Below are 20,297 nucleotides of genomic sequence, written 5' to 3'. Positions count from 1 at the left end.
TACACGCCCTCCTCCAGAAGTACCCCTCACCCCTCCACTGATCCCCCTCTCACCCCCTCGCCTTCGTAACACAGTTGTCCAGGACCCTGTCCTAACACTAACATCTTTGGGCTGCTAAGCCAGCCATCTCTTGGGGGATGAGTAATTCAGATCTTGTTCCTAGCAAGGAATAATGGGACCTGGGACGGTCTTGGCATGGTAATGACTGTTGCCTAATCATCTTCTGACAGGCAATCAAATGTTTTTAGTTCAGCATACTCCCTTGTGAGACCTGTTGCTCTGCACAATTGATTCCTTCTAGCAGTTTGGAGGGGTGTGCATATGGGTACGCACACATGTGTGTGTACATGTGTGTTTATTATCTCACCTCTGCCAGCCAACAACAGCTCTCTCAGGGACGCAGGCTTCTATCCCCAAACTGAGAAACTGACAGAAAAAGCAAAGAGGTGGACAGTCGGACAGTTGGTGGACCATTTACAGAGCTGCAAAACTTACTATAGCTGCTACCATGAGGAGGGAGGGTCACCCGGAAAAGAAGAAACAAGGAAGCATAAAAATCACCTTCGGCTGACATGTACGCACTTGGCCTGACCGAGAGCCTACACGACACTCCCCACGCAGGACCCCTGAGAACTAAGGAATCAAACTGTTCAACCCGTTTTACAAAATGGAAAACTGAGGCCCAGGGAGATTAGGTGACTTGCTTAGACCTTCCAGCTAGGAAAACACACATCTGAAATACACATATGGTTTCAGTTCAAGTATTTTGTAAACTGGAGAGGTGGATCAAGGACAGGCAAGTGGAACTGGTTCCAGTACATGAGCGTGCAGAGAATCACAGAATATTCCCATCTGCAGGGACTCAAAGACCGCACCGTCTAACCTGCCGACCGAACCAGTGAGAAGACAGACGCAGAGAAGTCAAAAAAAAAAAAAAATGTGTCCAAGAATCTTCCAGTTTCTGAATCAAACTCCTATTCTGTGCCCCCTGCTCACTTTTGAGGGATCCCAGTGGGGCCAGCCATCCGAACTCATACTTCCCTGTGAGGGCCCCAGGACTGTGGTGAGGATGCGGGGTGGGGGACGCAGGCATGAGCCACACACCCTTCTTCCTGGCTTCCTCGCATGTCCTGCATTTGTAAAGGCATCATGAAAGAGAGAGGCGCTAACATCCCCAGGCACCGACTACGTGCCAGGAGCCATCTCTCATCCAAACATCTCCCGAAGTCCACACGGTGGTGAGGTCTATTTCTGTTAAAAGATGTGCCCCCAGCTGGTAACTGGCAAGCCAAGCCTCTCAAACTGCAAGAATGTGCCTGCCTTCACCCCAAAGGCCTCCTCTTGTCAAGGCACTGCCCCTGTCGCCTACAGCTTTTTTGCCACCCACTCATCAAGCCTGACACCTTGACCTTTCTGCTCTCATGCTTTGCCCTAACTATTCAACCCCCTTCCCTTTTCCTGTATTCCTTTCCATCTTCCCAGCCCACTCATACTCTTCTCTCCCTGACAGGCCTTCTAGTTGCCTTGGTGACTCACTTCAAACTTCTACTCCTCATCAAGCTCTGGGGCACCCAAGATCTCAATCCCTGCACATTTGGACCTGAATCTGGATTTGGTCCCTCAGGCCTCGAGCAACCTCAGTTGCTGCCAGATTCAAGTGCATATTCACGTGTGTGTGTGTGTGTGTGTGTGTGTGTGTGTGTGTGTGTGTTTTCCAGTCCCTCAATTGCTCTGTAAGCCCTTTGAAAGCAAAACTAAGTCCTCTGTGTCTTTGGGTGCTCTCCTAGTACCCCCACTTTCCACAGCCTCTCACACAGTCCCCTGCACCTGAGGGGTACCCCCATCAATGCTGGATAGCAGAGCGCCAGAACACCTCCAGTCCCGATGACCCCCCCACACACACACTGGAACTGATCACTGAGGTGAAGCTGTCACAGGCAGGCCGTGGGCACGGGCAGGTGTGGTGAGGTTTTGAGAACTTTTTGCGGGGTGGGACTGAGCAAAACAGCTGGAGAGAGACGTGCAGAGACAAGCCACCCAAGCCTGTGAGACTCCACCAGGGACATAAGAGAAGGTAATTCAAGGAGAGTGGGGAAAGCTGAAGCCTGGGGGGCATAAAAGAGAATCACCCACAATGGGGAGGCGGGTGAGATGTGGAAAGTCCGCAGCCAGCAGGGGAGGGGCCAAGGCTTTTTATGCAGGAGGGAGAGGTGCCCCACTGGGACAGTCTGTCAGAAAATAGCAGGGAAGGAGGCCCCCAGCAGCTTGCTGGCAGTGCTGGAGCAGAGTAGAGGCCAGGAAGGAGGAAGCCAAAGATGAGTGTGGAGGACAGGGGAGGTGGAGGTTGTCTGAGCCATGGAGTCATCCAGAGGCCCGCTCGTGACTGCAGATATCTAGCCGTGTGACTCTGGGAAGGTCACTTACCCTCTCTGAGCCTGAGTTTCCTTGTCTAAAACAGGGACCACATCTACCTTAAAGGGAAACTGAAATGGAGTTGATGCTATCTAGAGGGGGCAGGAGGGATTCTGTCTCACCCTTGCCTATGGAAGGACCTAGAAGATTATATAACAATCAAGAGAAGCTTGATCAAGAACAGGCCCCTGTTTGATTGGAAACTGAAAAGACCTGGAAAGGCAGCCTAAGTTCCTGCGATGAGGTCATCTTGTGGGCAAAAGCCTTGAGGGGGAGGTGGGTGCAGTCCATAAATCTAGAACAGGGAAGCTAGGGCCCCATCACATACAGGAGGGAGTGCTGAGTGCACCTGCAGCTGAAGGGGCTAGACTAGACTGGGGACTACTGTCATTGCAGAATACCTGCTCTGCAGGGTGGGGACAGTTCCCAAGGCTTAGCACACTGGGACAGGTGTCCCCACAAGCCCTTCAGGCCCAGCACTGGGATGTTCAGAACCAATCCTCCCATGCTCAAGCACCTCCCCACATGCCGAGTTCCCAGCTCAGCCTTCAACAGAGTGTTGATCAACCCAAAGACACACAGTTTCCTGGACTGATCAGAAAGCTGATAAAACCAGGGCAGCAAGTCCAACCCAAGAATGGGAGTTACGAGCTTAAAGAGGGACTATCGGAGCACATGGCTCAGAAGTTGAAGAAGCACCCTGGGCCAAAGGTCCAGTAATTGACGGTGAAGAAAACTTCTCGACAGACTTCCTTACATCGAGGACTTTCCTAGCCCAGAAACGTACACCTTGTCCAAGATCAGACACGGTTAGGATTTTACTGAGCCAAAGGTTGCTCCTGCTGTCACCGTGTTCCTAGATGAAAATTGATGTAGATGAGAAGCTGCCGGAATTAAATTTAGATTCCCAGAGTGCCCTGCCCTGCCCCAGCCTCTCAGAGGGAGGAGCAGCTGGCAAATTCTCCCAGGAGTTGCCTCTGGCCCTCCTCTGTGCTCCCCTCCCGCCCGCCCCTCTGTTGCTTGATGGATGGGCCTGCTTGACTCTCCCTGTGAATATCAGCCCTGTGGCAATAGCACTGACCACAAGCAGGGGTGGAATGCTTCCTGGTCGCTGGAAGGACCACAGGTGTTCTCCCCAGACCCTCCCCCGGGGCCAGTGAGAATCACATGTATGCATGTATACCACATGTGGCAGCATTTTGTACACGGTAGAGGGTCATAGAATTACTCTTTGTTGTCACTGGGGTGAATTAAAGTGACAGGCATTTATTTGCTTCTGATGGGATTTCATTGTCTCGAACAGGAGTATTGTTTATACCAGGAAGCCTCTTCCAGAGGCGGGAATATCATATCCAGGCCTCTCCTTGGAGTCTGAGATCCTCCTCGGCTAACTCCACTCTCCTTTCCCTACCTTTCTCATGCCCCTGCCCTGCAAAATCTCTGTTCCAATATTCTAGGATTTAGGCACAGGCTTCCCTCCTTCTGTTCCCCAGTTCTCCATGATTGAGAAGGTCAAGGCTTCTGAAGAGAAAAAGCAGGGCGGTGTTTTCTGGGACAATCACGATTCCTGCCCATAAGGGGAAGGATGGGTAAGATGACTTCTGATCGGCCTTGCCCTTGTGGTTTTTTTCTCCAGAGCCAACTTGGATTCCCTAAGAACATCTTATGCATATGCACGATCCCAGGGATAATCAAATCCACACCCTGGAATAGGTCTGATGGCGTCAGAAAACTCAGGTTCATTTTACAATCCTTGGCCCTCAGACTCTCGGCCTCTCCATGACTTTGACCCTTCCTTGGCATCTGACCCTAGTTTTTCCAAATATAAAATAGAGAGTAAAATTCCTTTTTTCTCAGGCTCCATCCTGTGAACTCTTAAGACAGCAAAGAGATGAATCACTGCCCTACACATATTCCCACACACCCTACACTCCCTCCCTTTACCTCCTGCCAGGGGGTTCACCAACCTCTGCTCGAAATGTGCCAATGCCTCATGTGTCTCCCATCTCAGGATCAATCAAAAGCTGCTACTTATACTGACCTAAATCTGCTGTGGCTCCCATCTGCCCATCTGGGTATCAGCTGGGGTCAACCTTTCTTTGCCAAGGAAGCACTTCAGACCTATGCATTTAGCTGTCACATCCCCCCCCCAATCCAAACACTTCCAGGATGTCTCACGGTCAGGTTTCTGATTGCCCCCCACCTACATCCTGGCCACTGTCCTCTGCACGGACTCCTACTTAGTAATGTCCTCAGAGTGGTCTGCTACAGAAGAGCCAAAGCAGACTCAGTACCCTACTATCTTCCTGGTCCCCATGCCTGTCCCCAGTGGCCACCAACCGCTGTTGGCTCACGTGCTGTCACTGTCAGCTGAACACTCTAAATCATGTTTATACCCACTGCCATTTTCTGTCTTCCCATCCTTGTCCCATACTCCGGTTTTTTACTTCAAGAATGACACGGTTTCTGTGTGCACCCTCTCTCTTTGCCTTTGGGCAGCCCGTCTACCCACCTTTCCTTTCCCAACCCCATCCCAGTCCGATCCCAGTGGCCAAGGTGAGACAGAAACTTCTCAGAGAGAAGGTAGGCGTGTGCATGGGAACAGGCTGTCTTATCAATATGGGCTGCAGTCATATGTGAATGAATCCCATATCCAATTACCATCTGTATTCCCTCAGGGAGTGAGAAAGTAGGTCACATCTTTTAGGTGACTCCTTTACACAGACTCAGAAATATCACGTAGGATAAGATGATGGCTAACCTTGTTGTATTCTTGAATATCTGCATCTGTGTGCCCCCAGGGGCATCGCCTAAAGACACCCTGCCAGGACCCCTACAGGGTTAATGGGCTCAGTCTCTTGTCTCCCCAGCTCATTTCTCCTGTCCCCCTCACTCACACATTCACTCCACTCTCTCTTATCTTTGCATCTCCAGCAGGCTACTTGCTTGTCTGAGTTCCAGTCCACATCTACTTCCATTCTGTTCCCCAGTCCTGTTCCTCTTGCCAGCCCTCTAGGAGGGCCAAGCTTTGGGGCCACGCTTCCCTTCCCCAGCATTGGCACCTGCTGTAGGTACCACTGTGCCTACAATGGAGGGTCTGCCTGTGTCCACAGGATAGGCCTTGTTTCCACCCCCAGGCTACAAGGTCCACAGGGACACTTCCCTTGAATTCTCCTCCCTCTGGACGTTCCCCTCCCCTATAATCTATCATTTGGGTTGTGAGTGCCTTAAGATTCAGAAATGTGTTCATTCAACATTGCATTCCCCATGCCTAGACCACTGCCCACACACAGTAGGAGCTACATAAATGCTTGCTGAACAAATGTGTGACTGACTTTGGAATGATTGGCTGCTTTCAGGACTAATAAGATTATGTCTGCAAGGTTTTTTTAGGTCATGTATGACTCATGCAATAAAAAAGAATAAAAATAATAAACCTTACTTCCCAAATACAAATAATTTCAGAGGCCTACAGAAATTTAAAAGGAAATAACTCATCTCTGACCAAACAGCAGTTTGAGATCACAAAAAATTTTATTGTAGACACACCAAAAATGTCAAGCCCTTCAAGGTACAAGCTTCAACCAGGAAATGATAAAGTCAGAGCACTCCCCAAGGGACCCACGCTGAGCCCATCAGATGCCCCAAGAGAATCATGGACTTGGAGGTTGTATTAGGACACTCAACAAACAAGTGCAGGTGACTCCAGAAGTAAAGCCACCTTCCCCCTCTCAAGGCCCACTAGGTGGCTGATAGTTTTCCCTTCCTGTCCCCTCCAGCACATTTCAAGCATCAGATTCTCACAAAGTGCTCAGTCACAGAGAACAGGAGGCAGAAGGGACTTTGAGACCTGGGAGAGGGCACTAAGCTTCCTTATAAATAACAGGCAGCTTCCAAACTGGTTCAGGACTGAACCCTCCCAAGACCCATGTCTGACTCTCAAACTCTCAAGGGCCTGGACACAGCCTCCTAGACAATTCTCAGGAGGGCCATTATGGAGCAGAGTTGAGGAAGGGCCAGGCTCCCAAAGAATGGAGCTTTCAGAAGGGCAAGACAGGACAGAACTGGGTTGTTGTCCATCGACTCCTCCATTTAGGGATCATTAGTCCTTCCCGGGGACAAGGACGAATGCCCTCTGAAATACTCCCACCTTGGGCTGTTCACCTAGAAGATAATGCTTCTTAAGACAGAGATTCAGAATCAAGATCAGACATCACTTGCAGGCATCTGATGAGGACTGCAAACCCACACTCTCCAGGGATGGAGAAAATGAAAGTATGAGGCTAACAGACCAACAGGCAGTAACGGGCCCCAGACACAGAGGTTCCCCTTGCCAAGCTACTCGCCCGGAGGCCTCTTTCTGTGGGTCCCCTAAGGGATGGATTATTGCTCACAGAGCAGCCCAGGTGAAAGGGAGCCTGGGAGTGAAGTACCTGGGGTCCTTGACATTAACTCTCTATTATCCGCTTCGTAGATACACTTCAAGGCTCTTTTTCCTCCATCTCTAAATTGGGGCCCTTGGGTGTCCCCAGGGGCAGGAGCAGGGCCAGCTGAGTGGAGCCTGAGTTGAGTGTGCCTGGCTGTGACTCTGCCGCCTGCCAGCCAGCACCCTCCGAAGATAGATCTGCTATTGGGGGTGATCCACTATCCACCTGCTTCCCCAGCTAGAGTGGAACGAATGTATTGGCAAAACTTCTGCGACCCATAAGAAAAAGGTGAGAGGGGTTCAGGAAGGGCGTGGGGGGAGGGGATAGGAGAGAGCCCTGCCGCTGCGGGGCGTGTGAGCCTTCCTTCTACTCCAGGATTCGCTTGTGGGAGGTGTTGGTGGAGGTTTGGATGATCTGCACGCGGGAGGAGCCCCCGCCGCCTCTGCCTCCGTACTTGCTGCTGCCCCTGCTGCTTCCTCCATAGCTCCCGCTGCTGCCGCCCGAATAACCACCTCCACCGCCCCCTCGGGAGCCCCCGCTGTAGCCGCTGCTTCTGAGGGAGCTGCCGCCACTGTAGCCACCGCCGTAAGCTCCAGAGCCTCGGCCACCGCCGCCGCCTCCGCCGCTGACGGTAGTCTGGCTGCTCTGCACCGCTGTGGGGAGAGGGCAGCCCAAAGGAACAGGGGTCAGAAGGACTGGGGCTGGGGGTGGGGGAGGGGGTTACCTGCGGACACCAACCTGCACCGCCCGCACCGCCCTGGGACATCCGTAATTGCTGGCAGCATCTGACTTGCAAAACGATACATCGATACATCGGATGAAAGGCTTCCCGTTTTTTCAAGTATCCCTCCCAAGACAGAGTGATGTCCGGACCCATTTTCATCATCGCTATACCTTAAAGGGTTCCCAGCGGCTACGGATGATTGTATCATAAAAATTGAAATGAATAAGGGCTAGAACCATAACCGCTTATTTCAGCGAAGTTCCCCAGGCCCTGCAGCTTGTCTGCTCACTCCCGCGGCGCAGAACCCGAAACCACAAGGCTGAAACCTCACCAGTGCCTGCAGCTCAGCCCTCCGGGGCCCTCCCCCGACCCGGCTCCACCCCGCCCGCCGGGGCCTGGGCTCTGCTACTCACAGATGCTGACGTGGCTTTGCAGCTCCCCTGACATCCTGCAAAACCAAAGCACAAACATCAGCCAGACCCCCGAAGCCCGACGGAAGGCGGGTCACAGCCCGCAGACATCAGGAGCAGAGACACCCGCACGAAGTGACAGGTGTCCCCAGGCTTTGGGGAAAGGTGGGCGCGCAGGCCCAGGCGGTAGGGGAGTATGGGGCTAGAGTGGGGGGGGGGGGGGTTAAGCAGTTTCTTGGAGGCATTTCGCATTGGCTGCAATGGTTTAGATTGGGGTAGAGGGGCATTCTGCTTGGAGGCAGGGGAATGATGGCAATGACCCTGCCGACTCACACATCCTCTGCTTCTGACTTGAATGTTTCTGCTCCGCCCGGGGTTCCGGTCTTCCCAGAGAAGCTGGGGTCGTCCTCCCACTGCTCCAGGGGTGCAGCCCGCACTTGTCCCCAGAAGCATGGCCCACCTGCTCTCCTCGCCCTCCAGCAGCTTCCGGTAGGTGGCGATCTCCACGTCCAGGGACAGCTTGGCCCCCAGCAGCGCCTGGTAGTCCCGTAGCAGCCGGGCCAGCTCCTCCTTGGCCTGCTGCAGGGCGGCCTCCATGCCTTGGAGCTTCTGCTGCGCATCCTGAAGGGCCTGCTCTCCTCTCTCCTCGGCATCCGAAATGGCCACGTGCATCTGGTCGATCTGCTCAGGAGACGGTCACCAGGGCAGGGGTTGAAGTTTCAGGAGCCCCTTCTGCCAGGGCCTTGTAGGAGGCAGCAGGCACGTCCGCTCAGCCCGCCCTGAGCCTCCTTCTCACCTGCTTCTTGATGTTGCTGATCTCTGCTTGCAGCCGCTGGATGGTTCGGTTCAGCTCAGCAATCTCCATCTTGCTGCTCTTCAGCTCGTCTCCGTGCCTGCCCGCGGAGATCTGGAGCTCCTGGTACTGAGGGTCAGGGGCAGCGTCATAGTCAGCCAGGAGGCCCTCAGACCCTGCCCCAAACTACTCTCCCCAGGACAGTTCCCAGAGTACGCCCCCACCCCCGCCTGCCACCAGAGGGGTGATACCCCCATACACCCACTCCTGTGCTATAGCTCCCTCATCTGAGCTGTGACGTCTCACACACACACACACACACACACACACACACAATCTTGTTCAAGCCGCCCTCCTTCTCACCAGTCTCTGGGCCAGACTCACATCCCGCACAGATAAATCTGCTCCCGGATACACTTTTTCACCCCTTTTTCCCTCACCTAAGACTTACCATTGGCCTTTCCCTACATTGGGACCCCTTCACTTTTGCCAACACATCATATTCCTCCTACCCTTTTCCAGGATGATTTCCCTAGCAGCCAGGACCCCATTTCCTCAGAGGCCCTCAGCATGTTCCTTGTTTATTCCCATTCTCCTCCCTATCTCATTTCTGTGTCTCCGTGGCCCCATCAGTAGGAACCCACAGTCAGGGCTCTGGAGGAAGCAAGGGGGAGGGTAGGCACAGGGGACTCTCTGAATTCCGATGCTGTCACTGTTGACCATCTCCCTCCCCAGTCTGGTGCTGACATGCGTGCCACTCAGAACTACTTGTCTGCAGGACAGTGGGTCACAGGCCCGCCAGGATTGGAGTCAAGAAGGCAGATCTCAAGTGCCAGGAGTTTAAAATGTAGCGAGTGGCCTTTGACCCTTAACTACAATCTTCATCCTCCAAAAAGGTCTGTATTAAAGAAGTGATCAAAGATGTGCCCAAAGACGTGGCCACAAAGATGTTTATTTGATGAGGGCATATTCTTACCACGGAATACCACGCTGCTATTAAAAATGATGTAGAATATTTAATGACACAGAACGGAATTCATAAATAATAAGTGAAAGAGAAAAGTGCAAAACTATAGGTTAGAAGATGTCATTATGGGGGCACCTGAGTGGCTCAGTTGGTTAAGCGTGCAACTCTTGATTTTGGCTCATGATCATGAGATTGAGTCCTGCATCGGGCTCTGTGCTGAGCCTGGGAGCCTGCTTAAGATTCTCTCTCCTTTACTCTCAAAAAAAAAAAAAAAAAGAGAGGCACCTGGGTGGCTCAGTCGGTTAAGCGTCCAACTTCAGCTCAAGTCACGATCTTATGGTCTGTGAGTTCAAGCCCCTCGTCAGGCTCTGTGTTGACAGCCCTGAGCCTGGAGCCTGCTTTGGATTCTGTGTCTCCCTCTCTCTCTGCCCCTCCCCCACTTGTGCGCGCGCTCTCTCTCTCTCTCTCTCTCTCTCTCTCTCTCAAAAATAAGTAAATGTTAAAGAAAATCTTTTTGAAGATATCATTATGAAAAAATAAGAATAAAAACATTACAGTGCTTTAGGGCATGGGTTTGTAGACAGGACACCTACATTTACACTCCGCCTTCACCACTTACCACCCATCAGACCCAAGGGAAAGTAGGAGATCTCAGACTCTATTATCTTCAAACTAGGGATAATCAAATCCTTACCTCACAGGGTTGTTGTAAGGAGTAAATGAAATTGTATATATGTGTATAAAATGTATATAGATACATATACATATGCATCTATTACCTCCGAAGAGAAAGACGATACAAGTTCAGGGGGATATGTTTGGTTTGAGTTCCAAGTCTGGGGGGAGGGGAGCAGTATGCTCACCTTGGTCTGGTACAGCGCCTCGGCCTCGTCCTTGCTCTTCTGTGCGATCAACTCATACTGGGCCCGCACTGCGTCAATGATGCTGTCCAGATCCAGGGAGCGGTTATTGTCCATAGACAAGATGACACTGGTGTCACTGATGTGTGTCTGCATCTGGGACAGCTCCTGCGAGGCATGGACCACAGGCTGACTCTTTTCACTCTCCTCCCAGGGCCTCAGTTTCCCTCTACTGTCCCCTCAAGCCTCTCTGGGGAAGCCAGAAGCCTGGGCCAGATGGGAGTCTTGGGGAAGCTCTGTGAATGGTTGTGCACTGAGAGGTGACTTAACTAAAGGTAATGGTCCCCAGACCTAGCTTAAACTCAGAGCCCCTGTAGGCACCACCTGCCCATCCTCCCTCCCCTGTGCCCTCTCTCCCACCTAACTTGGCTTGGCTGCCATCTTGGATTGGGCCCTCTGACGGGCAGACTTGCTCCCTAAAAACTACATGAGCTCTCAGAGGCAGTAGAAAGGACTCCACTTGTGTAACCCGCTCACTCACTTGGGAGCCTGGGCTCTACCAGCAAACAGCTGAGTCACTGAGCTAGAGATTGAGTCTCTTGGCCCCTCAGCTCTCTCATCTGCGGAATGGAGAGACCCAAGACAGGGCAGGCGCCCACAACTTAGACATGAGCCACCACTGGGCCAGAGGTGGCAGGAGCATATTATCCCTCACCCCTGCAGGTGTCGTCTTTGTTCCTTTTAGGATCCACACTGTCCTCTCCTACAGAATTCCCAGTAGACCTGTTGGCTTCCCAGCACTGATGCTTTCTGGCCGACTTTGCCCCTGTACATCCCAGGTATTAACCTAATTTCCGGGTAGAATCAAGGGCTGCTCCATTTCTCTCTCGGGACTCTCCCTGCCTCCCACGTCCAGCACCCCCACCCAGGAATCTAAGCACTGGGGCTTGGGAGGCTAACTCCCATTGCACAGAGTTGAGGTGACTGGGGAGAGGAATCCCTAAGTGGGTCATGTTGGATTTCAGGCCTTCCCCTCTAACAGCCCACACCCCTTGTGAGATGTGAGGAAAGAAAAGGCTTTCTCGTGAGGACTGAACTCACCATCTCAAATAAATATTTCAGGAAATTGACCTCCCCAAACAGAGCATCCGCCTTGGACTGTAGGTCCACCTTGCCCATGTAAGCAGCATCCACGTCCTGAACAGCAAGCAAAGATAGTCTGACTTTATTGCCCAGGTGTTGCCTGCCACCAGCTCACTGGGTGACCCGGACAAGTAACAAAGCGTCTCTGGGTTTATTTCCTTGCCTGCAAATTTCCACACCTCGCTCCAGTGAGGGATCTGCAAAAACCCTGGCTTTCCTGACCAGAAGGAAATGTGCCACCAAGGCCCTCATCCTAGTCAGTCACACACAGCACCCCAGGCCCTCCTCAGGTCCCAAGGCTGCACGTAACTGGCACTCAAAAGGGGTCAGTTGATTGAACCTCACTTTCAGGACTGTGGACAGATAAACACTCAAAGAGGCCTCAAGATTCCTACCAACATCACTTTGCAGACTTAAGCCTTTAGTGCAAAGGCTTGGCATTCAGGCCACACCCTCAACGAGCTGTCTGCAGTGGTCACCCTGTCCACCCCTTGGTCACACAGCATCCCACAAGATTTCTTCACTCTGCTCAGCCCCCGGGGCCCACAACCCCCACTTGGACCACTCCCATCCCTCACCTTCTTCAAGACGACAAAGTCATTCTCAGTGCTGGTCCTCCGGTTGATTTCTTCCTCATATCTGTGGGGGGAGGTAAGAACCATAGACAGGGTGCAGAGGCTGACCTTGACTCCTTGAGATTTCTCCTCACCGCAGGAGGCTTGGAATTTCCCAAACTTTTACTGTCCTGGACTTGGGCTAGCCCCTCCGGGGCCTGCCACTCTCACTGACAAGCAGCCAGAGCCAGCTCCTGGCCTTCCAGGTCAACGAAAGGAGCAACAACCCAACGTGGAAACTGCAGAGCCACGCAGAACACTCCCAGAAGTTCCGTTTCTCTTTTGTAAATTTGTCACACTCACTCATTTTTTTTGCAGTTGAGAACATAAATATGTTTACTAAATTATTTTAAAGAGAAAAACTATCACCTACAATTTTGCACCCCCACACACACCTTGAAGCTGAGTTTTATCTTTCCCTTTTTGAGTCACACACTCTTGACTCTCTGATCGGCATCTCAGGATGATGTCAAGAGTAGCACCCCGCACCCCGAGCATGGGGAGGGCGAGGACACTGTGCTGTCTGCATGACACAGAAGCTGCTGATCTGGAATCAGACCGTCCCCACCGTTGCGATGAATAATAGCTAGTGCTTATATGTGCAGACGCAGTCTAAGAATTTGTTAAGCATAATGTCATCTACACAAGTGGTTCTCAAAGTGTGGTCCCCAGTCCACCAGCACCAGCATCACATGGGAGCACACTAGAAATGCAAACACCCCGCCGCATTCCAGCCTCCTCAGCCAGCCTGCCACACACCAGAGTCGGAGAGCCCAGACGCACCTGTCACGGCAACCCAACAGGAAGAGGGCTTACCATCCCTACTTTACAAAGGCGAAAACTAAAGGCTTAGAAAGACAGGCTTGTAAGCAGCTCAGAAAGGCCAAACCCACTGGAACTTGGCTCCTCTGGGTCCAGCACCACGAGGAGAGTCTGCCCCTCCTCACCCAACACAATTGAGAGCTGCCTGGCAGGACCATCCTACCAGAGCTGCCATAAGCAAGATGGTGCCCTCTGTACCTGAGGACCCCAGTCCACCCCTCGCACATGAACACCAATGTTAAGAACGTCTTGCCCCTGAACCAGTTCCTTGCCATGCTTCTCCCTGACCCCCTCGGCCTGCCTGGGGTCTCACTTGCTCTTGTAGTCCTCCACGATGTCCTGCATACTCCTGATTTCTGTGTTCTGGCGCATCTGCTCCGCATTGAGAAAATCCACCTGCCTCTGTAGCTCGCCGATGTAGCTCTCCAAGACGGGCTCCAGGTTATTGGTCCGAGTAGAGGTGTTCACCTGTTGCAGCAGCTCCCATTTGGTTTGTAGCACCTGATTCTGCTGCTCCAGGAATCGCACCTAAGAGCAAGAGACGTCCAAGTTCGCACCAGGTAGAAGCACCCCCACGGGTAGGAAGATGGGCAACCGCACAGCGTATCCAGGGCTCGGAGAATCAAGATGGCCCCTCTAGAGAAAGGCAAGGAGCTCACACAAGTTGTCTCAGCTGGAAACAACCCCGTGGGAAATGCCAGCCGCCTGGCCTAGTTTTCTCCACAGCGGCTCTGCCGGGAGGCGGAGAAATCAGTCGGACACGGGGTCTCAGCCCTGTGCTCAGTATTGTGGGGACTGAAAGGAAACAGTCTCATGGGCCCATGAGGAATCTCCCCATCAAACAGAGCTGTAGCATCCTCTCCCCCCATGCACACGGTACCTCGGGAGCACACCAGCAAAAGAAACCGTGCCACCCAACCTGCACGGGCTGCAGGGAGTACCAGGCAGTTTTAATGGGATTTAATCATTTGAAAAATCACTGAGAGCTGTTGTGATTTTTTCCCAGTACCCCCCCCCCCCCCGCCTGCCACACAAACCCTCCTGGGCTGTGTCCCATCAGCACAGATGAAACTTAGCATCATGCTAAGCTGAACTTGCTGGAAAAAGCATACCCCCTTGGCCTGTCATGGCCCTCTCCCTCCTGTTCGTGACACTCCAGCCACAGGGACCTCTCGCTGCCTCTGGCAGCCCAGCTCTCCCCAACTCTTTGCCTGGCTAACTCCCATGTACCCTTCTGAACTCAATGAAGGTAGCATCTCCCTGGGGTCTCGCCTTCATAGCTCACCCTTCCTTCCCCTTAGCATCCATCGTGATTTGTCATCACCTGGTGCTGTTTGAGCACATCCCTCCCCTGCTGGGGGGAGCCTCAGGAAGGCAGGCCCATGTCCGCCTTATTATCCTGTGGACACAAGGCAATCAGACCCATGAATACACAGTACCCAACACAGGGAAGACAGCTCATAAGTGTCATGGACTAATGAAATGCTAAGGAATTTGGAATTACCTCTGAGTGTGGACAGCTGTCTCTCTGAATAGAATGGAAACTCCTGGAAGGCAGGGACTTTGTCTGTTTTGTTTATAATTGAATCTCCAACACCCAGAAGAGTCCCTGGCACAAGATAATTACTCAAAAAAATACAGGTTGAAATACAAGTCAGCCATTCAGGTGTCAGGCTTGGGCCCTCCCAGAGTGCAAATGGAGATAAAGTCTGTTGTAGAATCAATGACAAAGAAAGGGGACCTCAGGAAGGAAAGGAGTGAGGTCCATCTCTTCCCATGGGAATACCATCCTGGCTTTGTTCATCTGAGCTTGAATCCTCTATGCCAGGGTGGAGAGTCTATACTCAGAGTCATGTGAACTATATAGTGTGTCAGTGGAGAAAAGTAACACAGGGATGTTGGATAAGGATGCTAGTATGAAGGGGCTACTTCAAAAAGGGAGATCAGGGGCCCCAGGTGGCTAGGTTGGTTGGGTGTCCGACTCTTGATTTCAGCTCAGGTCATGATCTCATAGTCATGAGATCAAGCCCCACACTGAATGCAGCTCTGCTTGAGATTCTCTCTCTCCCTCTCTCTCTCTCTCTCTCTCTGCCCCTCCCCCACTCACACTGGTATTCTCTCTCTCTCCCTCTCTCTCAAAATAAATAAATTAACATTAAAAAGGGGGGTGGTGGGGGGGGATCAGGGAAACCTCGCTAAGATAGTGGCATCTGAGAAAAGACCTGACAGAGATGAGGGAGGAGGCCAGACCACTTTCAGGAAGCAGGAGTTCAAAGCAGAAGGAATGGTGAGAGCAAAGGCCCTGAGGCAGTCTTGCGGTGCTGGAGGATGCAAAAATGAAATCGTGTGCTGGAAAGCAAGAGAGAAACAGGAAAGGAGGCAGGGAAGGAGCGTAGGGTCACTGCAGACAATGAGTGTGTACCCTGGGGAGCAAAGCTCCAGCCCTCATTCTGTTCACTAACACTTGCAGCTTGACTCCTGTTCCACCCAGTGGTGGCAATGTTGCCTAATTCTCACAAATGCAAGCCAGGGGTTAGCAGCAGCTGTGGGTTGGAGGGCCAGGCCACATAGGGCCTTATAGGAGCTTGGCTTTTATTCCAAATGAGACAACATCCAGTGGAGGATTCAAACAGAGAAGTGATGTGATGGGTTTTTTTTAATGTTTATTGTTCTTTGAGAAAGAGAGAGACAGAGTGCGAGCAGGGGAGGGGCAGAGACAGAGGGAGACAGAGGATCTGAAGTGGGCTCCATGCTGTCAACAGACAGCCTGATGTAGGGCTCATACCCACGAACTATGAGACCATGACCTGAGCTGAAGTCAGATGCTTAGCCCACTGAGCCACCCAGGTGACCCATGATGTGATGTTTTTAAAAGATGGCTCTCCTGTGGTTCTGAGAATGGGCCAAATAGGATTAAGGGTGAGAGCAAAAAAGACCAGATCAGAAACTAGAGTCAGAATCCACTGCAATAGAATCCTTCTCCTTTCAGCCAAGCCAGAGCCCTCCTGGATGAGGGCTCTTTCCTCATGGTCATGACAAGCCATCCCCATAAGGAAGGACAGGTTGCCATGGTCTCCTGCAACTTGGCCTCTGCCCACAGCCCCATGCCATAAAATGAAACAAATGTCATCTTAGTGGCAGGAACCACAATCAAATGAGTCCTAGGGTATCAGTTGCCAATAGCCCATGGCCATTTCATTGACCTCCAGCCCTCTCTGTCCCTGCTCCTCCTTTGTCCTAGTCTTGATCTCCAGTGGTGTCTCCTTCACCTGTTGCTTCCTTGCTCCAGCCAAGCCCTCGCAGTCCCTGCCCATGCCTGAGGTGTGGTGATATGCAGTCAAATTTCCCATCCAAGGTGATCAGAAGTAGCCAGAAGTACTTTGCTCTGTTGAACTCCTGTGTGGCCATCTTTGGGCCTCACCTCTCTTACCCTAGTTCCCCCAGCTCACACACTCCATCCTGTCCCCAGCATTTGCCCAGATATCAGAGGCTGGGCATACAGCACAATGGTAGACTTTGGCCATGATTACTCCACATTCAGACCACAGGTCAGGCTCTGGCCTCAACACTGAATTCCTCTGGAACTAAGGGAAAGTCACTGAGCATCCAGGGGCCTTTGTGCCCTAGGGTTCTTCCCACTACATCCCCAGGAGCAAAGAACGTTCTGAGGGAGCCTCCAGTGGCTGCTGTGACTCCACCTGTGGACACAAGGAAATGCTGGAGGGAGATCTTCACCATAGACCTTCTACCAGCTTCTGCTTGCTGCTTTGGGTCTGGACTAGCTCTACTCTGAGGTTTAATTAGGGAACTAGGGAGAGGAACTTCAATGGCTCCATCTGGCTCATTCTTGGCCTTAGATGAGCTAAAACAAGGAACTCTGACAGAATCCTACTTAGTATGCTATCACTTTAATCCCCAGTGATACCCCCTCCCCAGGGCATTCACCTAGGCTGTGAATGGCTCCTTGAGGACAGGACCCATGTTCTAGTCACCCTGTAGCACCTGGCACTGTATCTGACATATAGTAGAGGTTTAGTAAATGTTTGTGGGATGAATGGATGAATCGGTGAGTGGGTGGATGGATGGATGGATGCATGGACGGATGAGCAGGTGAATGGAAAGTGAATAATGATGAACAACATTGAAGTTACTACACCATGTATTTTATCTGTGGGTATTTTCACACTTCTTACCTGCTTTCCCATCAAAAGGAAAAAATAAAAATAAATTGCTTCAATAAGTCAAGCTGAAGCCTAGTGAGGTAAATGCTTTCCTTTCTTAAGGTCTCAGCACATATACTTCTGGAAGTGATTGTCACCACCGAACTGAGACAGCACAAGGTGGTAAGAGGCAACAGGGCACAAGGCCTTCTCAGTTACTTGATCAGGGACCAGAGACCCGCCTGCCCCTGAGGTACTCACCTTGTCGATGAAGGAGGCAAACTTGTTGTTGAGGGCCATGATCTGCTCCCGCTCCCGGGTCTTGACTTTCTGAATTTCAGGGTCCACCTCCAAGTGAAGTGGCTGCAGGAGGCTCTGGTTAATAGTCACCTCTTGGATGCCCCCTGGGGGACAGGAAGGACCAAAGCCCCCAAGCCCAAAACTGCTACCCCCAAAAGCACCTCCTCCATAGCCACCACCTCCAAAGCCACCACCCCCAAAGCCACCACCTCCAAAGCCACCGCCCCCAAAGCTTCTGCCCCCTCCAAGTCCCCCACCCTGGCAGAAACCACTGGCACTTCTCCCCACAAGGCTAATGGAGATGCTTTTGCTGCCTCCCAGATTGTAGAGGCTCCTAGAACCAAACCCCCTGGCATGGCCCCCATACCCGCCACCACCACACCTGCCTCGGGCCTGACACACAGACCCCACAGCCCGTCTTCCACCACCAGAGCCCGCAGAAGAGCTAATGTTGTAAAACCGCCTGCTCCTGGAGCTAAATGCTGACCGAGAGCTAAATTGGCGGCTCATGGTTACTAGAGCATCAAGAGAAGCAGCCAGAAGAGAAGGCCCAGCTGGAAGGAGGCAGAGACCCGGGAGGGAAGGAGCTATGACCTCCTTTGACAAGCCATCTGGCTCAGTCCCTATATATACGTGCATTGGCTGGGCTGGGCACCTTGCGAGTCCTGGGAGGGGAATATTTGTGTTTAGTTTGCCTGCCAACAACATCTGTTTAAAACCTCACACCTATGAGTTGCAGAAATTGCACTGTAGATAAACTTCCCTGAATTGATCATTTATCACTCATCTCTTGCCATTTTGAGATCAGAGTGCAAAATAATCTCTCAGGATCGAGTTGCTGGAAACTCCTATACACTTTCCCCCCAAATCAGTAGTGGATATCTTCCTAAGAAACTCCCACCATTGAGCTGTTTGTCTTAGGGTGTGACCAGGAGATCTGGGACAAAGCAAGGGGTTGTCTAGCTGCCTTGCAACCACAGCGGGGACAAGGGTGGAGACACCTGCTCCCATAGCATTACCCTGGTTGGGATGAAAGAGTTGTTCTGACCTCCCTTCACCCTGCTTCTGCTCCCCACTGTTATCACCACCGTGCACACCCCAAATTTTAATCACATGAAAACATGGTACTGTGGTCATTGAGTGTAAGTGAAAGCCGGGGCACTCTGCCCAAGGCTGTTCACATCTTGCTGGGTGTGTCGTGTGCTGCTCTATGGGTCTCAGTCTCCTCCGCCACAAAACAGAGCACTCCTCCTATAGTGCTCAAGGTATATGTGGTTGCAGATGCTGTCAGCACCTACCAGAACCTAACCTGCTCTTCTAGACCAAAAGGCAAACCATCCCGAAATCTCTCTTTTTTTTATTTCCAACGTATTGCAGACCAATGCTTTGGTAAAATAAAATAAAAATAAATTTCCCCTCAAAAGAGATTTTTTTTGGAGCGCCTGGATGGCTCAGTCGGTTAAGCATCTGACTCTTGATTTCAGCTCAGGTCATTTCACGGTTCGTGAGATGGAGCCCTATGTCAGGCTCTGTGCTGACAGTGAGGAACCTGCTTGGGATTCTGTCTCTCCTTCTCTCTTTCCCTCCCCTCCCCCACTCAAAATACACAAACATTTTTTTAAAAGGAGATTTTTTTAAAGATATACAAAATACAAGCCCAATTTTTCTTTTTTGAGAGAGAGAAAGAGAGAGAGAGAGAGAGAGAGAGAGAGAGAGAGAGAGAGTGTGTGTGTGTGTGTGTGTGTGTGCAAGCAGGGGGAAGGGGCAGAAGGAGAGGGAGAGAGAGAATCCCAAGCAGGCTCCTCACCCCGCCCAGAGCCCATCAAGGGGCTTGGTCCCACAACGACAAGACCATGATGACCTGAGCTGAAATCAAGAGTCGAATGCTCAACTGACTAAACCACCCAGGCACGCCACAAGCCCCAATTTTTATTTTTGGAATCAATAGACATAAAATTGTTCTATTGTTAAAAGTGGGGGGGGGGGGATGTACGTTCCTAAGTGGTTATTCTCAAATTCTGTATTTATCTCTTCTCAAAGCAGTAACAAAGTGCCCGTGGCCCAGCACTGGTGTATGGCCCCACATTCTGTAAAGCACTACCAGCCGACACGGAGTACAGCTCATACAACAAGCATTAGCATCAGCCGCCAAAAATGTGTACTTGCCCTCTGGACACAGATGGTGGCTTTAGTAATAATAATAATAATAATAATAATAATAATAATAAATGTGGGGGAAATAACCTTCAGTGTCCAGACCCAGAAAAACGGCTAACTGGTAACTTATCATCATGGACATGGTGTTGCAGATTGTTGGGAAAGCTTATGATATGATGTTAAGTGAAGAAAGCTAATACACAAGCCTGTCTGCTATGAACTTACAGAAATTAAAAATGCACAGAAGGTGGACTTAAAAAGCAAAAAAAAAAAGGGAATCAATTTATTAAGGATTGTGGGAGGATTTTTTTCCCTCCTATTTCAAATGTCCTTTTCTTCCGTATTTAAGCAAAAAGTAAACATTTTTGCAAAAGATGGGGCTGAGGGGCGCCTGGGTGGCTCAGTCTGTTAAGCGTGCGACTTCGGCTCAGGTCATGATCTCGAGGTTCATGAGTTCAAGCCTCGCGTCGGGCTCTGTGCTGACAGCTCGGAGCCTGGAGCCTACTTC

The 20,297-nt window shown here is 51.4% G+C and overlaps 1 protein-coding gene across 1 annotated transcript; it reads right to left on the bottom strand.

Moving 5' to 3' along the window:
* Nucleotides 1-5,927: 5,927 nt before the first annotated feature.
* On the bottom strand, nt 5,928-18,234 carry LOC109249171 (keratin, type II cytoskeletal 1b-like). Its single transcript, XM_019419466.2, has 9 exons — nt 17,594-18,234; nt 13,486-13,700; nt 12,315-12,375; nt 11,695-11,790; nt 10,597-10,761; nt 8,770-8,895; nt 8,434-8,654; nt 7,977-8,011; nt 5,928-7,492 (listed from the first exon to the last, which is right to left on the bottom strand). The coding sequence occupies exons 1-9, from the start codon at nt 18,140-18,142 to the stop codon at nt 7,206-7,208; spliced, it is 1,755 nt and encodes a 584-aa protein (XP_019275011.1). The 5' UTR covers nt 18,143-18,234; the 3' UTR covers nt 5,928-7,205.
* Between the last annotated feature and the right edge of the window lie 2,063 nt (nt 18,235-20,297).

The sequence above is a fragment of the Panthera pardus genome, unplaced genomic scaffold (assembly GCF_024362965.1).
Source record: "Panthera pardus isolate Hobbes unplaced genomic scaffold, ASM2436296v1 HiC_scaffold_6, whole genome shotgun sequence".
Taxonomy (NCBI): domain Eukaryota; kingdom Metazoa; phylum Chordata; class Mammalia; order Carnivora; family Felidae; genus Panthera; species Panthera pardus.
Note: the sequence above shows the minus strand (reverse complement) of the source record. Positions and strands in the feature narration are given on the sequence as shown.

Coding starts and splice junctions, on each gene's coding strand:
- LOC109249171 (XM_019419466.2), bottom strand. CDS start 18,142: ATGAGCCGCCAATTTAGCTCTCGGTCAGCATTTAGCTCCAGGAGCAGG. Junction 12,376..13,485: donor GTGGAGGACTACAAGAGCAA/GTGAGACCCCAG, acceptor CTCCCCCCACAG/ATATGAGGAAGAAATCAACC. Junction 8,012..8,433: donor CTGGAGGGCGAGGAGAGCAG/GTGGGCCATGCT, acceptor TTGGTTTTGCAG/GATGTCAGGGGAGCTGCAAA.